The sequence below is a fragment of the Bicyclus anynana genome, chromosome 13 (assembly GCF_947172395.1).
Source record: "Bicyclus anynana chromosome 13, ilBicAnyn1.1, whole genome shotgun sequence".
NCBI lineage: Eukaryota > Metazoa > Arthropoda > Insecta > Lepidoptera > Nymphalidae > Bicyclus > Bicyclus anynana.
The window spans coordinates 14,936,175-14,951,602 of record NC_069095.1 but is presented as its reverse complement, the minus strand read 5'-3'; the positions used below and the strand labels follow the sequence as shown (position 1 = coordinate 14,951,602).

The window sequence follows — 15,428 nt, the reverse complement described above, 5'->3', positions numbered from 1 at the left end:
CAACCCACGACTGCGCAGTGGATTTACAAGACGGAAGTCCTGGGATCGACCCCCGACTGGACTCATTGATGTTTTCTTATTTGTTCCTAGCTGTAGGTACGTCTTTTACTTTATCTTAATCTGACGTGCTGGTTGAGTATTTCTCAAGTTAGTTTTATGGTTGCTCTAAACGCACCCACCAATATTAAAAACTCATAATTAGTGGAGGTACTGAACAACGTGCAAGGTATAGTCCCTTATGTTCATCTGCCGCGCTCGAGTAACTGCAAAAATCCTCTCTTCGGCGCCCCTTCTAGCAATGTAGGTACCTACTCGTACAATACCTTTAAGTATAACGATGAATGTTGCAAGTTAGGCCTTATTAGCCGACTTGTTTGACTCAGTATGCTTGCAAGCTGTAGCTTGGTTATATGCGATGTTTTTCCAATTACCTTCAGACAGGCCATATTATCCGTCACTTCTAATAAATAAATCATGTCAGGGCAGTGGACACAAAAAAATAATATTTGTTACATATAATTATAATTTATTTAAATTACATTTACATTGAAGTACAAAATTTTATCTATTATTTACAATTACATAATATAAATATCCACTGACATCCATGCTAAGTGTACACTTATGTGTAAATCGCTTGCAAAACGTTAAATCATTTTATATTTTTATATAATAAAGCTAAAGAGATTGTTTGTTTGTTTGAACGCGCTAATCTCAGGAACTACTAGTCCGATTTGAAAAATAATTTCAGTGTTAGATAGTCATTTATCGAAGAAGGCTATAGGCTATATATTATCCCCGTATTCCTACGGAAACGGAAACCACGCGGGTAAAACCGCGCGGCGTCAGCTAGTAATTCATAATTATTTAATATTTATGAGACACACCAAGACATCCCGAGACGAGAGAAAGACAAATGTCGACCAAAAGCGGCGGAAAAAATATATACAGGTAGATGATATATGGAAAACATTGCTCTCTCTTTTTACTCTGGGACGAAGTGAGAGCGATACTACAACTTAGCCGCTATTGGTCGAAAATATATTTTTTTCTCTTTACGAGATATGTTGTTGACGCATGCTAGGCCTACATCTGACATAATAAATTTAGAAAATATTATATTCGCACTGGGAATCGAACCCAGAACTCCCGGTTATATAGCAACTAGCTTTAAGCCCTGACGACATAGCTAGTATTATATAAGATCCCGAATAATTAAGAACCCCCTTCTTTTTTGAAGTAGGATAAAAGCGACATTTAATTCGAAATTATTTTCTTTTTAAGTGTTTTTGACATTAAAACCACAGATTAATTAATAACATACAGATAGCGCGTACGGAACACGACGGTGTCGTAGCCGCTCCGAATACGAAATTCAAAAAGTAATACATTCTCGAGTCAGTACGATATGAACCATCGCATCAGTAATTTTCAAATTACTCAAGAAAAATGTCGTCTTATGTTTTTAAATATTTTAACTGTTCACAAAAAGTAAAGAAATAAGATGGAGTATTATTTATTGGTACTTAATTATTGATTATTATATCAATTTACGTAAGTGGTCTTAGTGTTAAATTTTGAAATACAAATTATATAAATACGTTGCTTGTAAAGACTCACTCTGGTTACTCTGTGATTAAAACAAATAATGTAACTTTTAAAATTAACAAATGCTTTGTAAAACATAATTTCATTCTCAGTTCATTTTATAGTTAAGGAAGTACATTGTGTATGGAGTAGTAGTCAGTAGTAGTATTCAGTAGTCAGTAGTCAATAGTACTGACTACTGAATACTGTATATATAAGTAGTCAGTAGAATCAATCGGAGTCGATCTCGTCGGCGACTTGCTGCCACTTGGCGACCAAACTCGAGACCGACTTCTGCTTCATACCGAGAGACGATGACAGCTTCACCTGTACAAATACGGTATTCTTATAATTTAGCAGACTCAGAAGTGGATTACAAAAATAATAAAACCAATGTCGAGCAAAGGTTCAGAATATTTGTCAGGACAACTTAATTAACAAATCAAACTGTAATCAAAATAATAGACAAACAAAGACCTTGAGAGGAGTCTTGGGGAGGTCGCCATATTGGATTTGTAATGACGTTTCTTAGCTAGTCATGTATTGTATTATTTAAAAATACAAAGACCGGGAAGTGGGTCAAATTAAGATTCCACGATTTTCTTACATACATAGTTAAGTGAAGCTAATATAAGCGTGTTAAAAATAAATACTATTCTAGATCAGTTAGACCTGACGGCCTTCGTGGCGCAGTGGTATGCGCGGTGGATTTACAAGACGGAGGTCCTGGGTTCGATCCCCGGCTGGGCAGATTGAGATTTTCTTAATTTGTCCAGGTCTGGCTGGTGGGAGGCTTCGGCCGTGGCTAGTTACCACCCTACCGGCAAAGACGTACCGCCAAGCGATTTAGCGTTCCGGTACGAATGCCGTGTAGAAACCGAAAGGGGTGTGGATTTTCATCCTCCTCCTAACAAGTTAGCCCGCTTCCATCTTAGACTGCATCATCACTTACCATCAGGTGAGATTGTAGTCAAGGGCTAACTTGTAAAGAATAAAAAAAAAAAAAAATTAAGATGATCGTGAATTATAATAAATGTTTATAGTTAAATAACTATTAACATTTAGTAATTATTAATCATCCATTTGGATGATTAATAATTACTGTTAACTTTCACAGCTTTATGACTGTAATATGTAATAATGTATGTTGTAGTTTCATAATATTTTGAAACCAACCTTTGTTTTCTTCTTAATTTTTTCAACTTTCTCTTTGCAATCTTTTTCTTTGGGCTTTTCCTTCGGCACTTCTCTTCTCTCTTCTGTGGGTAACTCTTTGATTCTCTCCTTAGGTTTCTCCGATATGTTGGGCGGAGGCGGCGGCGGCGGAATTTCCGGAGAGTTCGGCTCCGTCGGCCCAGAGGAAGTTTTCTCTAACTCTGCTATATCGTTGTAGAAGGACATGAGTTCGTCGCCAATCTCCTTCTTTGCCTCTTGCTGAAAAGAGAAACGTATGGCTACATCTAGCAAATACTATTTAAAAAATAATCTATATGACATTTGAGTCTAAGCTTCGCATATTTCGGTGTGTTTTTAATAGATTAGTACAGCTAGTTCTATATTAGAACGAGTATCTAAAGCTGCTCTAATAGGATCTTACCAAATTTGGATAGGTAGGGAGAACAACACGAGCAGAGAAGGGGAGTGTTGATCGATCGTCAAGGAATTCCTTAACCCTACATCCAGTAGTCGCAAGTCCTGGACTTTGCTTGGTGTTTTTCTCTCTACCACTCGATGGACCCGGCACCTGCGCGGTGAATCCATGGAATGCTAAAATATTCGTCCCCCTTAGAGATGGCAGGGATATAGCTTGACAAGTTCGTTTTTAATACTCCCGAACCACTGCGGGGGCCGGGGTATCGATGACAGCAAAAAGTTGACCGTTGACATAACCTATTACGTTACGAATAAGTCTTCAGATATCTCTGAATATTATTTATAACATAACTTGATATTCTAATATATAAGTATGTGTATTATAGACTAACTAACTATTTAATTAAATATTACAAAATTATAACATCATATCATTTTCGCATATCGTATAACGTGTGTGTTTGTTCTGACAAATATACGAAGTCGACAGTGACTGCCCACGACTGATGCACCTCACGTCCAGCCTCTGCTCGCGCGCACGCCCTTTTTCCCATTTCACACCCGTGCTGTCCTTCTCCCCCTGTCACCCGCATACCATGGGAGTGTCATCAACGAACTTGCCAAGCTATAGTGCCGTCATCAGGATTAAGCAATAATTTTATCGATGTAATTTTAACGAACGGAAACTGTCTTAAAGAAAAGGAAATTCATCCGCTTGAAACAAACTCATTTTCTCATACATATATATTCATTAAAATAATGAATATGGTATGTATGGATTTTTAAAAGGTAACCCGGCGGGAATCGGCCTGCATGGGCTCGTTGCCGCTGGTAGCGAGATGTCACTCACGGATATGAGCGGCGCGGGCGGTGCTGGTGGCACCGGGGGCGCTGGGTGCGCGGGGGGCGCGGGGTAGGCGGGCGGCGGCGGCGGCGGGTCGGGCGGGTCGGTGCCGGGCGGCGGCGGCGTGGCGCGCGAGCCCCAGCAGGACTGCGGCGACGGCGGCGGCGGCGGCATCGGCGGCAGCGGGGGGTTTATCTCCTCCTAGCGACACAATTAACCTTACTACTAGACACTACTGTTACGAGTTCCATTATGAGTGGTATTATCATTAATGTATGTTATTGTGGATGGGAGGTATTTGTACGAAGCTGTTGCAACAGTGATGGTATAAATGAGAGGGTATTTGACGACCTGAGCTAAGTTGTTTGTTAGGCAGCGTGGACACCGTCACGCGTGATCGCGTAAGTGATTTTGTGCCATAGTGTTTTGTTGTAATTATTAATAATGTTTTATGATGAATTGATCATAAAGGGGAGGTGAGCGTTAATGCATTCTAAAGGGATCCCTTAAACGTACACCCAAGGTCACAAGTCCTGGGACTTGCTCGAGGAGTTTTCTCGACCACAAAATGAATAATTTTTGTCAGCGGTGTTTTCTTCACGATATAGTTCCTACAGTGTTGGATAAATTTGGAAAATGTGCCCAGGTATTGCACGATCCTGTTCTTCTTACCCCTATAGATGCCGAGAAATGTCAAGGTGCAAGCTTCTAATTATTAAAGTAAAAATGATGAATTCCTTCCAGTATATGTCCTCCTATAGCCTAACCACATATAAGACGATTAGGAATTCTCTAGGCAAGCTGAAATTTGGACCTCAACATTGATTTGTAACTGGCACGATTGTTGCCTATTAATGTAAAAAAGAATTTGCCCGCAAAAAATTCCGAAACATCTTCGCGGCTGACTTCGTCAATGTATACCTAATATAGTAAACTACACTAATAAGAGAATTGGTTCCGAAACCAATTTTCAAAAATTCTTTCATCAATAGAAAGATACGTTATTAAAATTTACCCACAAGAACGGGAACTACACGGCTAAAATTGTGGTGGTATGCTGTCTTATGTAGTAGACGCTCAGCGGCCGAGAATATTACCTTAGGCTCGCTGCCAGGGTGCGGTGGTGTGGTGCATATGTCCATGTCGGTGTTGGTGACTGCGGGGTACTCGTGCTGGGTGAACCCGTCCGACTCGCGCCGGTAGCAGTAGCGCCCCTCCGACCTACGTACACAAGGCGCCAGTACAAACATGTGCCGTGGAGGCGGGGACCAATCAGCCCGGTGCTTTTAAAACGATTTGGCGGTTATAAAACTTTTGCGGAGTCAAATCTGAGAAAGGCTTCCACGATTTGTTAAAAGTTAAGGTTCTAAGCGTGAACGGACAGATTGCAAGCACGGCGATCAAAGTTGTTGTTTGGAGTGTACTCCAATCTCAAAATACTCTTATTTGTAAGTCAAGGTCAAAGTTCAAATGAAAGGAAACAGAAAATTGGGAGGACCAAATCAAATATTGTTCTTCAAAACTCTATTTGTCTGAAGTTATTTTAGTTGTCTTCAAGGAAGTAAGTGATCGCAAACAAGGGGTAAATAATATAAATTCTGTGAAAAGCAATAACGAACAAAAGGTCAATATTAAGATAACACTGGCCTTAAGATACTTAATGGATACCATAATTATGATAGCTGTTTCTGCATATTTGCAATCAATCTACAGATTATAAGCAAATATGTGGCAGCAATTAATGGCTTTATCAGACAAGAAGACCGTTGTCCTCAGGTCTGTGTACAGTCAAGTACATCAGCTGATTTTGAAAGCTCGACTCTTTTCGATCAGGGTATATTAACTGTAGAGGGAATATTGGGTAGCATTTATAAGCTGTTACTGGTGTAATTTAGTGTTGCCTGCAAATCAGGGTATATTGGCAATTGTTCAAAGTATTTATAGTTTCTTTGTGTAGCTGGTATAATTATATATAGAAATAAAAAATACTTAAAACGTCTGTAGGTGTTTAAGGAGTTTTATTACAACCAAGAAACGTTTTAAAAACACAAGGCAGCCTTACTGCTAATGTAGTTAAAGAAACAGATGCAAAAGTTCTTCGCTAATAAACTTTTTGGTCAGAACTTATGCAAACTTTTTTAAATAATTTTGTTCATACTTGAACCCTCTACTCAAATCCAGATTGTGTCTGCTTAAACGCCAAAGACAAAACTGTGAAACACATCTTTATATTCGGTCAAATTCGAAATAAGTTTGATGTATTGATTTAGAAAGTAAAGAGTCAATCCATTTATCTTTTTAACCTACTAAAGCTCTGCTTACTGCCGAAAGATTTGTATTCGAGATTCAGGGATTTTGATGGATATGTAGACCGATTATAAGAACGACTATCAAACTTTTGTTTTAAAGGTATTTAAAACAGACACAAAATTAATTTGTATCACTGTCTCTCCCGCCATCTGAAAAAGACCAAAGTGCAATTATCAGGAAGTAAATGAATTAAATATGATGTATGATCTCTTACCAAACTTCATGGTGTGCTGACCTGTTCTTCTGCGGTTATCTACACGTGGTATTTTTCTTCTAGGTTCTTTCTTCCATTACCTCTCTTCATTTTCTCTTCTCTTACTCTTCAATCTCTTGCGAATAAACACTTGTTTCGCTTTTGTAACAGCGAAGATGTGTAGGAATTAAAAGCGATAAATAATAATTTCTTAATTTTAAATATTATGATTGATTAATAAAGTTATTTAGTATTATTTCTACATATCCCTGAAGTGTGTAAATGCTCGATAAATTTATTTTCTTTCGATGGAAAGTGTAGTTAGTTTTTCTTGAATGCGTCATTTTTATTTTCAATTTTGGATATTCAAGTAATAAAAAAACCTAAAATTCAAATGAACACACACTACAGCGAGTATACTACGAGGCAATGTTTATGTTTGTTAGTCGACCATATATACACATGGATACATTAAACACTAATGATTTTACCAAAAAAATAAAAAGAATTTTTGATATTCATATTCCTCTGGGTTTTCTTGGGCAAAGAAACTGCGATTTTGTATACAATTTTATTAACTTAATAACTATATCAGGTACCAAATTTATCACAGACGATTGAGTGACAATATAATATTATATAAATACTATTTTGCAATATCAAATATTACATATTATAAAAGCTACTGTTTCGTGTGTGTTAAGGATATCTCACATCAAAGCTCCTGGCGGGTGAAGATATTGATAACATGAGCTCAACGAATTAAAAAAAAATACTTAAATAAAATACTCCTACAATGTCATTTTGGAATATCACTGCACATAAAGAGTTTTGGTGTGAAATATTATCCTATTAGTTTAATTTTGTGTGATTTGTGACTTACAATAATTAAAATTACTTACACAAGCTTTTATTACAAGAAATAGAAGTGAAAATTAAAAAAAAATTGAAGTACGCGTAGAACTGTTTTCACTAATAGGTTCCGTACCTTTACAAGTTATTTTAAATACGTATTTATTTAAAGAATATATATTTGTAAAGCATAAAATAAACACAAAAATTGTTCTATGGTGTGTATTAATAGGGTAGTTGACTCATATCAATAAAGGCCGCCTTTTGTCCTCCTACTACTTCGATACTATACTTTTTATCTTATTATTTGTTTTTTCCGGTATGCAAATAAAGTGTAAATATAATTATTAAATAAATAAATATCCAAATATATATATAATATAAACAATATCAATTTTGTACAATAGTTGGAATAAGGATGTCCGATTTTTTGTTTGAAGCCGATCTGGGTGTTTTAACTCAGTTTTCTTGGAATCCCGTTAAATACTGAGATGGTAATTACAACATGACACTTTCAGTGTATGTATTAAAAATTCATGATTTTTAATAAAAACCTGAGAGGCGAAAACTTATCAACAAAACTTGCTTGGCGTAAAAAAAAATAACCTATAGACAATCATGGCGGGCAGCGTTTTCTTCCGGTTAATCCAAAGTTTAATTTAAAATAATATATCATGAACAATCTGAAACCATTAAAAAAAAGTGTCAACTAGCCTATTATTTTGACTTTAATTCAATTTTAGCAATGTCAATAATAATTTGATAATAACTTTGTGTTTTGCCAAATATGAATGCTCTAAGAATGTATGTATGTCTAAGAATGAATGAATGTACTAAATGTAGGCACGGAACCTTAAAAGTCTGAATGCAGTACGTTTTCCCTGGTTCAGGCGTTGTTTGAGGTTACCACTTGACTGTGTCATTCGCAAATGTCTGTAGAATGTCAATATCACGTCACAGTCAGAATGTATCTGTCACACCGAAACTCGCGATTATTTAAAAAATATATAATTATAGAATGATCATTTAAATAATTTTAAAATTATACAGTAAATGAGATATCTGTATAATAATAAAAAAATAAGAGACACGTTACTTAAGGTAGAAGGTAGGAAGTGGAGGAAATATATTTTTTTTAAATAAGTATTTTTGAATAAATTATTTTTGATACAAAAAATCTGTACTTGTTTGAAGTGAAATTTTTTAGGCAATTGTGTGATTAGTAATTTAATAATTTATTATCGTTAAGTGGCTTACGGTTCAGAGTACTCATTTATGGACATAAATTTCCTTATACGAGAAAGTAGATGTATATTTACTCTAAGGAAGAGAGAGCAAATAATGCACAATTTGCTGGAGTTAAGCAAATCAGTTTTACGCAATGCATATCGTTAATATAGACTAAAAAGAAAACAGGGTCTAAGGTTGAACCCTGTGGCACACCTATGAAAATAGCTAAGCCTTCTGACATTATTATGTTAATTTAATTTTTTAACAAGAATCCTATTCAGTATTGTTCCTTGAACGAGAATGATATGGCTTGATGTGTCTATTGTGCAATGTTCCTCAAACACCCACGGAGCAGAGGTGGGAGATGGACGGTGGGAGGTGCGCGAGCGTCGGTGCGACAGCGGGCGGCGGGCGGCGGCGCGCGGGCGTACCTCGTGAAGACGCAGAGCCAGCCGGGCGGCGCCGCGGCCGCCTCGTGCTGGCGCAGCGCCGCGTCAGCCGCGCGCGCCCAGCGCCGCCAGTACTCGCCCGACAGCGCGCCGCCGCGGAACGCGTGCAGCAGCGTCTGCCACCACCACCATCATCAATACATATTATTTTATTAATGCTGCTTCAAAGACAAAATTATATAGAAATTACTAAGTTAGTAAACACAAAACATCGAAAATCATCAAAATGTAGTTACCTGCATTTGTATAGTCATCTCCTGCACCGGCGACAGTATGCTCGTTTGCACCTGATTCAAGAACTTCAATTTTGCTTCAAGCAAATCAGTCAAATCGTCTAAACCTTCATCTTTCTTTTCCTCATTAAGAGTTTCACCTTTTGTGAATGTTAAACCATTCCCATAGGTTATGGTACCAGCACTTTTACTAGAACTGTCCTCTTCATTCCCCTTTGAAAACCCTAAACCAGTTCTTTCATTCGAAAACCCTTCAATGAACTGAGAATACTTTGTTGTATATGAAGGTAGATCAACTTTGTCTGATTTCTTTCGTTCGGGTAACACTGAATTTGAAATTCTCAACTTCTTTTTACTTATGTTTTCCTTTGGTTCATTAACATCTGTTAAATAAATGTTTTCTTTCTTAACAGTAATTTCCTTTTCCTTTTCTTGAACCACAGGTGGAGTTTCCGCTCTTGAAATTGGTTTGACATCAGTTATATTTGCAGCACTTGGGAACAGACTGTTGATTTGCGCTGGTCCATTGGCATTTGTATCCAACAAAGCTTTTAGTTCTTCCAAAGGTGGTGTTCTACTACCACTACTTCTAGGAGAAACGTTTCCACTGTTGGCGTTTGATATGGATTTTTCCTTAGATTTTATTTTTGGAAGCTCGCTTTTCTCAATTTCTTCCAAGAGATCATCAATATCAATATTTGCATCTTTTATGTCTGGTTTAGGAGATGCGGTATTTGACAGTGAGTCATCTTTTATTATATGTTGTAATTCAGATGGCAATTCACCACCCAGTTTCTCTAAAAGTTTAGCTTTATCTTTTAATCTCTTTAACAGTTCCTGTTCTTCTTGACTGTCTTCATCAAGTGATGATGCTTGTGATTTTGTATCCTGTATTTGAAGGTTTTCAACATTCATTATGAGATTTATAAAAATATTGTATTTAAGTATTACAGCAATCATGCACCTCAGATTGAAAACTTTAACCATCACAATGCTTGATAACCAATCCAATTTCATTGGAACCCCTATTGATATTGCTAGGTCTTGTGACATATTTTCTCAATCAACAAAATATGACAGAAAAGCATGAACAATATCACATGAACACCATATGTAATAAACATATACTTCTTCATTACAAATAATTATAAAAAATACATAAATATATATTTTAATGATAAAAGATTTCCACTTATGTTGGACAGTTATGCTTTAAGCAAGTATCAGAGACTTTTTTCATCATTGGTGCTGTTGTGATAAAAAATTGCATTATATCAAACCTTATAAACCAGCAAAGAGCTTTATAAACCGGTCATTATCATTTACATTTGATTGTGATTTTTAGAGGCGAACATTATCGCCCATAGCCAGAATTGGAGCAGGCATATAGGCAGGAGTGCCCAAACTCCAATTCCCCTATATGGACAGTGGCCTGGTCCTAAAGTTGGCCATATAATGGCGTAGGTTCGAATCCGGTCCGGCCACCTCCAACTTTTCAGTTGTGTGCATTTTAAGAAATTAAATATCACGTGTCTCAAACAGTGAAGGAAAACATCGTGAGGAAACCTGCACACCAGAGAATTTTCTTAATTCTCTGCGTGTGTGAAGTCTGCCAATCCGCATTGGGCCAGCGTGGTGGACTATTGGCCTAATCCCTCTAAATTCTGAGAGGAGACTCGAGCTCAGCCAGTGAGCCGAATATGGGTTGATAATAATGATGAGATCTCATTTAATATAGATTCTGAAACGATACACATAGTGTCAAATAGATTATTATAATAATAAAGGAATAAATACCTCCTCAACCGTATTATCAGTGTTGTCTGCCTTAGCTTGTGGAGATTTTGGATTTTCTGGAACCACTAATTCAGGTGGCAATTCTGGTCCAATGGGGACAGTGTAATTCTGGTTTGGTGGCAAAGGTGGTCCATATTGTACAACTGGTTTGGTTTTTTGCTTTTTTGGAGGTTGAATTGGTTGTTTACTTGGTGGTTTTGGTAGGGGTGGGGTCTTCGAAGGGGTTTTCAATGACTCGTCATTAGAGTCTGAGTCAGAATTGTGATAGGAAGTAATAAGTTCAATTTTTCTGTAAATAAAGATAACATGTAATAAGTAATTTTAATTTTCATTATAAGTTATCATCACAACAAAAAACTATTTAAAAATAATTAACAAGGTGCTTTATCATGAACTGCTTAGTGATTAAAAGTTTTTTTGACTTTCTACATTTTAGAGACTTGCATATTCTTTTATTTGTTCTTAATTACTATTTAAATAAAATGTAGCTATTAAGGACTTGTGGAAATTAAAATATTCCTCAGAAATTAGTACCAATGACATGAAAATGCCCTTGAACTTTAAAACATTTAACATTTATTTCCATTTGATCAATCTGAATAAAAGATTATTTTTTTATTATAATAGTTAAATGATGGACCAGGTGGACCTTCAATTCCACCTGATAGTAATTAAAAACCATTATATTACAAACATCACAACATTTCACAGTGCCTGCCAGTAACATGTACTACAAAGTGCATGTTACATGCTTTGTGTGCATCAATCTAAAGCATAGGAGTTAAGTCTCATGTGCCTGTAATCACACCGACAACCATAGCCTTCAGGCCACTTAACCTAACCTAAAGAAATAATGGTGGGTAATAATGGCATGGTGGTAGTTCGTTCGTAACACTCCCGATGTCGCTCGCGGGTCGGAGAGCGTGTGGCAATGAATGAAAAACCCACGGCTGATGAACGTCACTTCCCCGCACGCACGATTACACACCCGTCCAGTCTTTCCCCCTTGTCGCCCGCATATCATGGAAGTGTTATCAACTAACTTGCCAGACTATAGGCATATACTTGTTGTTATCATTTACTTATATCTGTGAACAACTGTGCTTTTGGAGATATAGTTGTTTGTTTGATCTGTCAACTAATGAATTAGCAATACACAAAAAAGTCACATAATTATCAATACAATTTTTAAAAATTTACTTACTCATCCTCATCTTCACTGACAGGCCTCTTCTTGCTATTCTTAACATATTTTTCTTTCACAGGAGTTTGGTCTTGTTTCTTGCTGAAGGATTTAGAAACTACAGGTTTATTTATAATTTTGCTCTGTGTAGTTTGTTTCTCAGCCAGTGCCTGTTGGTACAGTTGCCATTCTTCCGCTGAGACCTCTGTAGAACCTGTAAAACAAAGTATAAACAAATATGCATATAAAAGTCACTTGCCATTTCTTTACAAATTATGTAAACTGTTACTATGCTGTAAAGATGAGCTTACATTGTATTGTCATTTCCTAAATTAGTGTAAAAATGCAATGATGTTACAATGTTTGAATTTGAATATAGCTTCTATTCAGGTGCAAGTTTGATAATTGTGACAACTCACAATCTCAAACCAACTCACAAGCTCCTTGGCAGACAGACATACAACATGTGATCCTATAGGGGTTCTGTTTGTACCTTCTGAGTATGGATTTCTAAAAATCAGTTTATGTCAATTACATTCGAAAACTGAACTCTCTGCAAACAAGTATGAGTCACGAAAATCAGACAGCAATGTGAACAACTGTATAAATATTTGTGAAAACTTCTATCAAAAAATTTCACTGATTTTTCTTATATAAGAGTTAGATCCGGGAAGATAGTGCTACCATCATACATCTGCCAGACACATAAGGCCTTTTAACACCTTTGCTTCAGGTCCTATGCCCAGGACTTTGAATAACTTCAGCAAATAATAATAGTGAATGTAAAAGATATGGCACCTGAAGTATGCAACTGTTGCTGTGCCAGCTTGAGAGCTAACAAATACTCCGGAGGAGCTTCCCACGTCACTGCATTGGTCAGCTGGTTCCAGTAATATGTGAAGCCACTGTTTTCGTCATAGCAGGCCGACCAGGCTGTAAGGACATTCAACTTTTTTTAATCAATTCAAAACATTTATCAAAATACAAAATAAGAACATATAATTTTTAAATAATGGGTAGAAGCAGGCATTACTTTGCGGAAGTTCAACATGAATAGATAATAATTTATACGAAACCATGTGACAACGCAACCCAGGTCCCACAAAATACTCTCAACGTACATTTCATCCCCTAACCTGAGCATCCTCCTGAGGTTGGTGTTGTCGCATGGCTCTTCGTCTTTTTGCAGATGATAGCAATATAAATAAATTATTATCTAAACATGTAATTTGTATATTATAAATGCAGCAACATTTGTTACGTTGAAAATCTACATAATTAAATGTCTGAAAAGAGATTTTGTATTATTAAAAGTAGCTTGTTTCACACATTTATTTATGGTATAAGCATTTTTTCTTGATTTTGTCTTGATACTTTAGTATCAGAGGAAAGATCTTGTAAACTTAGTGTTTTATAATAAAACAAAAATGTTATTTGATTTTAGTTTATTTTAAATTATTGGCACACACATCACATAATAATACATATGTATCAGTGTGAGCCACTGACGTTTAAGTTTGACTCCACACAATCATTGCTGGCTTCTCAAGAGATCATTTTAGGTGACACTTAAGCCAGATTTATATTTGTCTGGTGTGTTGTGTCATGACGTATCAGAACAGTGTCAGTATCATATATATTATATGGCAACCTTTACACTTATGTGTTATGTTGTGATGGTTTCTGATGTGCCACATGCAAAATGTATTATACCGATTCTGATCTGATGTGTCACAACACAAAACGTCAGACAAATATAAATCTGGCTTTATACCACATAACATGAGGTGCACCATATACTCCTTTAGACTGTACCTAAATACTAGGATGCCTCAATACCTCAACAGTAAAGAGGCTGGACTCATCACCAAGGGGTTGTGGTTCAATCCCTGTCTGCTGGGCTGTCATTGTACCCACCCCTAACAGTCTTTTAAAACTAGTTGGGGGAAAATGCGAATATTGCTCATACTTAGAAGATACGGCAAATATTCTTCTACTTCACACTCATATTGATTTTTATGTTGGACGCTGGTGTTTCGTGTTACATCTTTGACGATACCAAAGAGCTATAAAATCGGCTGGCACTGTTTCACTATCACCATTGTCATCATTGAATTATTAATAACAGAAATATTAAAGCTAATATAGACGCTACGGCAGTTGTGAACGTCATTTAGGTTACACATACTTAACAAAGTAATTCGATACGTACGGCAATGCGCAATCGGCGCCGGGTGTATGCCGGCATGAGCTGCCGCGGGGAAGCTGGTCTCATACGCCGACTCCTTCATCTTCTTACTTTGCACACGTCTTGAAGAACCATCGTCGGATTCCTCATCAGAGTCGCCGTAATTTGCGATGAGCCCTAGAGGATTACCTTTGCTCATGTTTTAATTATGGTACGAACTATTATGATTGCTTTAACTTTAATTCAATGAATAGGAGTATCAAGGTAGAGGAATTATTAGCGAAAATATTTTAATTTCTTCGCCATTGTGGCAATGACGCAGTGACGCTTTACAAAATGTCAATCTTAAAGTAGAATGTAATGTGAATGTCAATTGTCATTTGTCATTGTCAATTAGTGACATAGACAATTGGAATTGACATTTGTCAGAAATTCTCTATGATAAACGTCATTTCCACAATAGGGATGTTCTAATCGAAAAATCGATATTCGTAAAATAAATGCTATAGTCTGGCTATTGAAAGTGAACTGAAATCGCCCGCCAAATTTAAATCCCAGAATCGCCAAATCGCAGAACTAAGCTAACGTTTTTAACAATAGCAAAAGCAAAGCGACGGGTTTCGCGTTTCCTTTTATTGTACGTACCTAGATATTGTAGGTATATTATTGCGTTTGTAATATAAGAAATAAATTATTTAGGTACCTACAAACTATACAGTTTTTTAATTTTTTCAGAAAATTTATTGGCTTTTACTATACTTAAATCGGATTTTATTTTGAAAAAAAAACTAAACTTCATCAGTGACAAATGGAAGATTGTGAGTAATTTTTTGAATCCAGAATCCCACGTGAATTTATTTAATTTTTTAAAATGCACACAACTAAAAAGTTGGAGGTGCATGCCAGGACCGGATACAAACACACATCCTCCGGAATCAGAGGCATGATACCTTTAGAATGATAATGATG

At 36.5% G+C, this 15,428-nt stretch overlaps 1 protein-coding gene across 1 annotated transcript; it reads right to left on the bottom strand.

Moving 5' to 3' along the window:
- Positions 1 to 505: 505 nt before the first annotated feature.
- LOC112044126 (formin-binding protein 4) lies at positions 506 to 14,802 on the bottom strand. Its single transcript, XM_024079869.2, has 10 exons — positions 14,484 to 14,802; positions 13,070 to 13,204; positions 12,293 to 12,485; positions 11,089 to 11,377; positions 9,295 to 10,179; positions 9,041 to 9,174; positions 5,122 to 5,245; positions 4,031 to 4,225; positions 2,764 to 3,021; positions 506 to 1,914 (listed from the first exon to the last, which is right to left on the bottom strand). Exons 1-10 carry the CDS (start codon positions 14,656 to 14,658, stop codon positions 1,819 to 1,821), a joined length of 2,484 nt encoding a protein of 827 aa, XP_023935637.2. The 5' UTR covers positions 14,659 to 14,802; the 3' UTR covers positions 506 to 1,818.
- Between the last annotated feature and the right edge of the window lie 626 nt (positions 14,803 to 15,428).

What these genes read in the sequence shown, in the direction of transcription:
- LOC112044126 (XM_024079869.2), bottom strand. Translation starts at nt 14,658, where the DNA reads ATGAGCAAAGGTAATCCTCTAGGGCTCATCGCAAATTACGGCGACTCT. An exon ending in GGCGCCGATTGCGCATTGCC is followed by an intron (nt 13,205 to 14,483) that starts GTACGTATCGAA and finishes ATGTCCTTACAG; the next exon opens with CCTGGTCGGCCTGCTATGAC. An exon ending in GTCAGTGAAGATGAGGATGA is followed by an intron (nt 11,378 to 12,292) that starts GTAAGTAAATTT and finishes CTTTATTTACAG; the next exon opens with AAAAATTGAACTTATTACTT.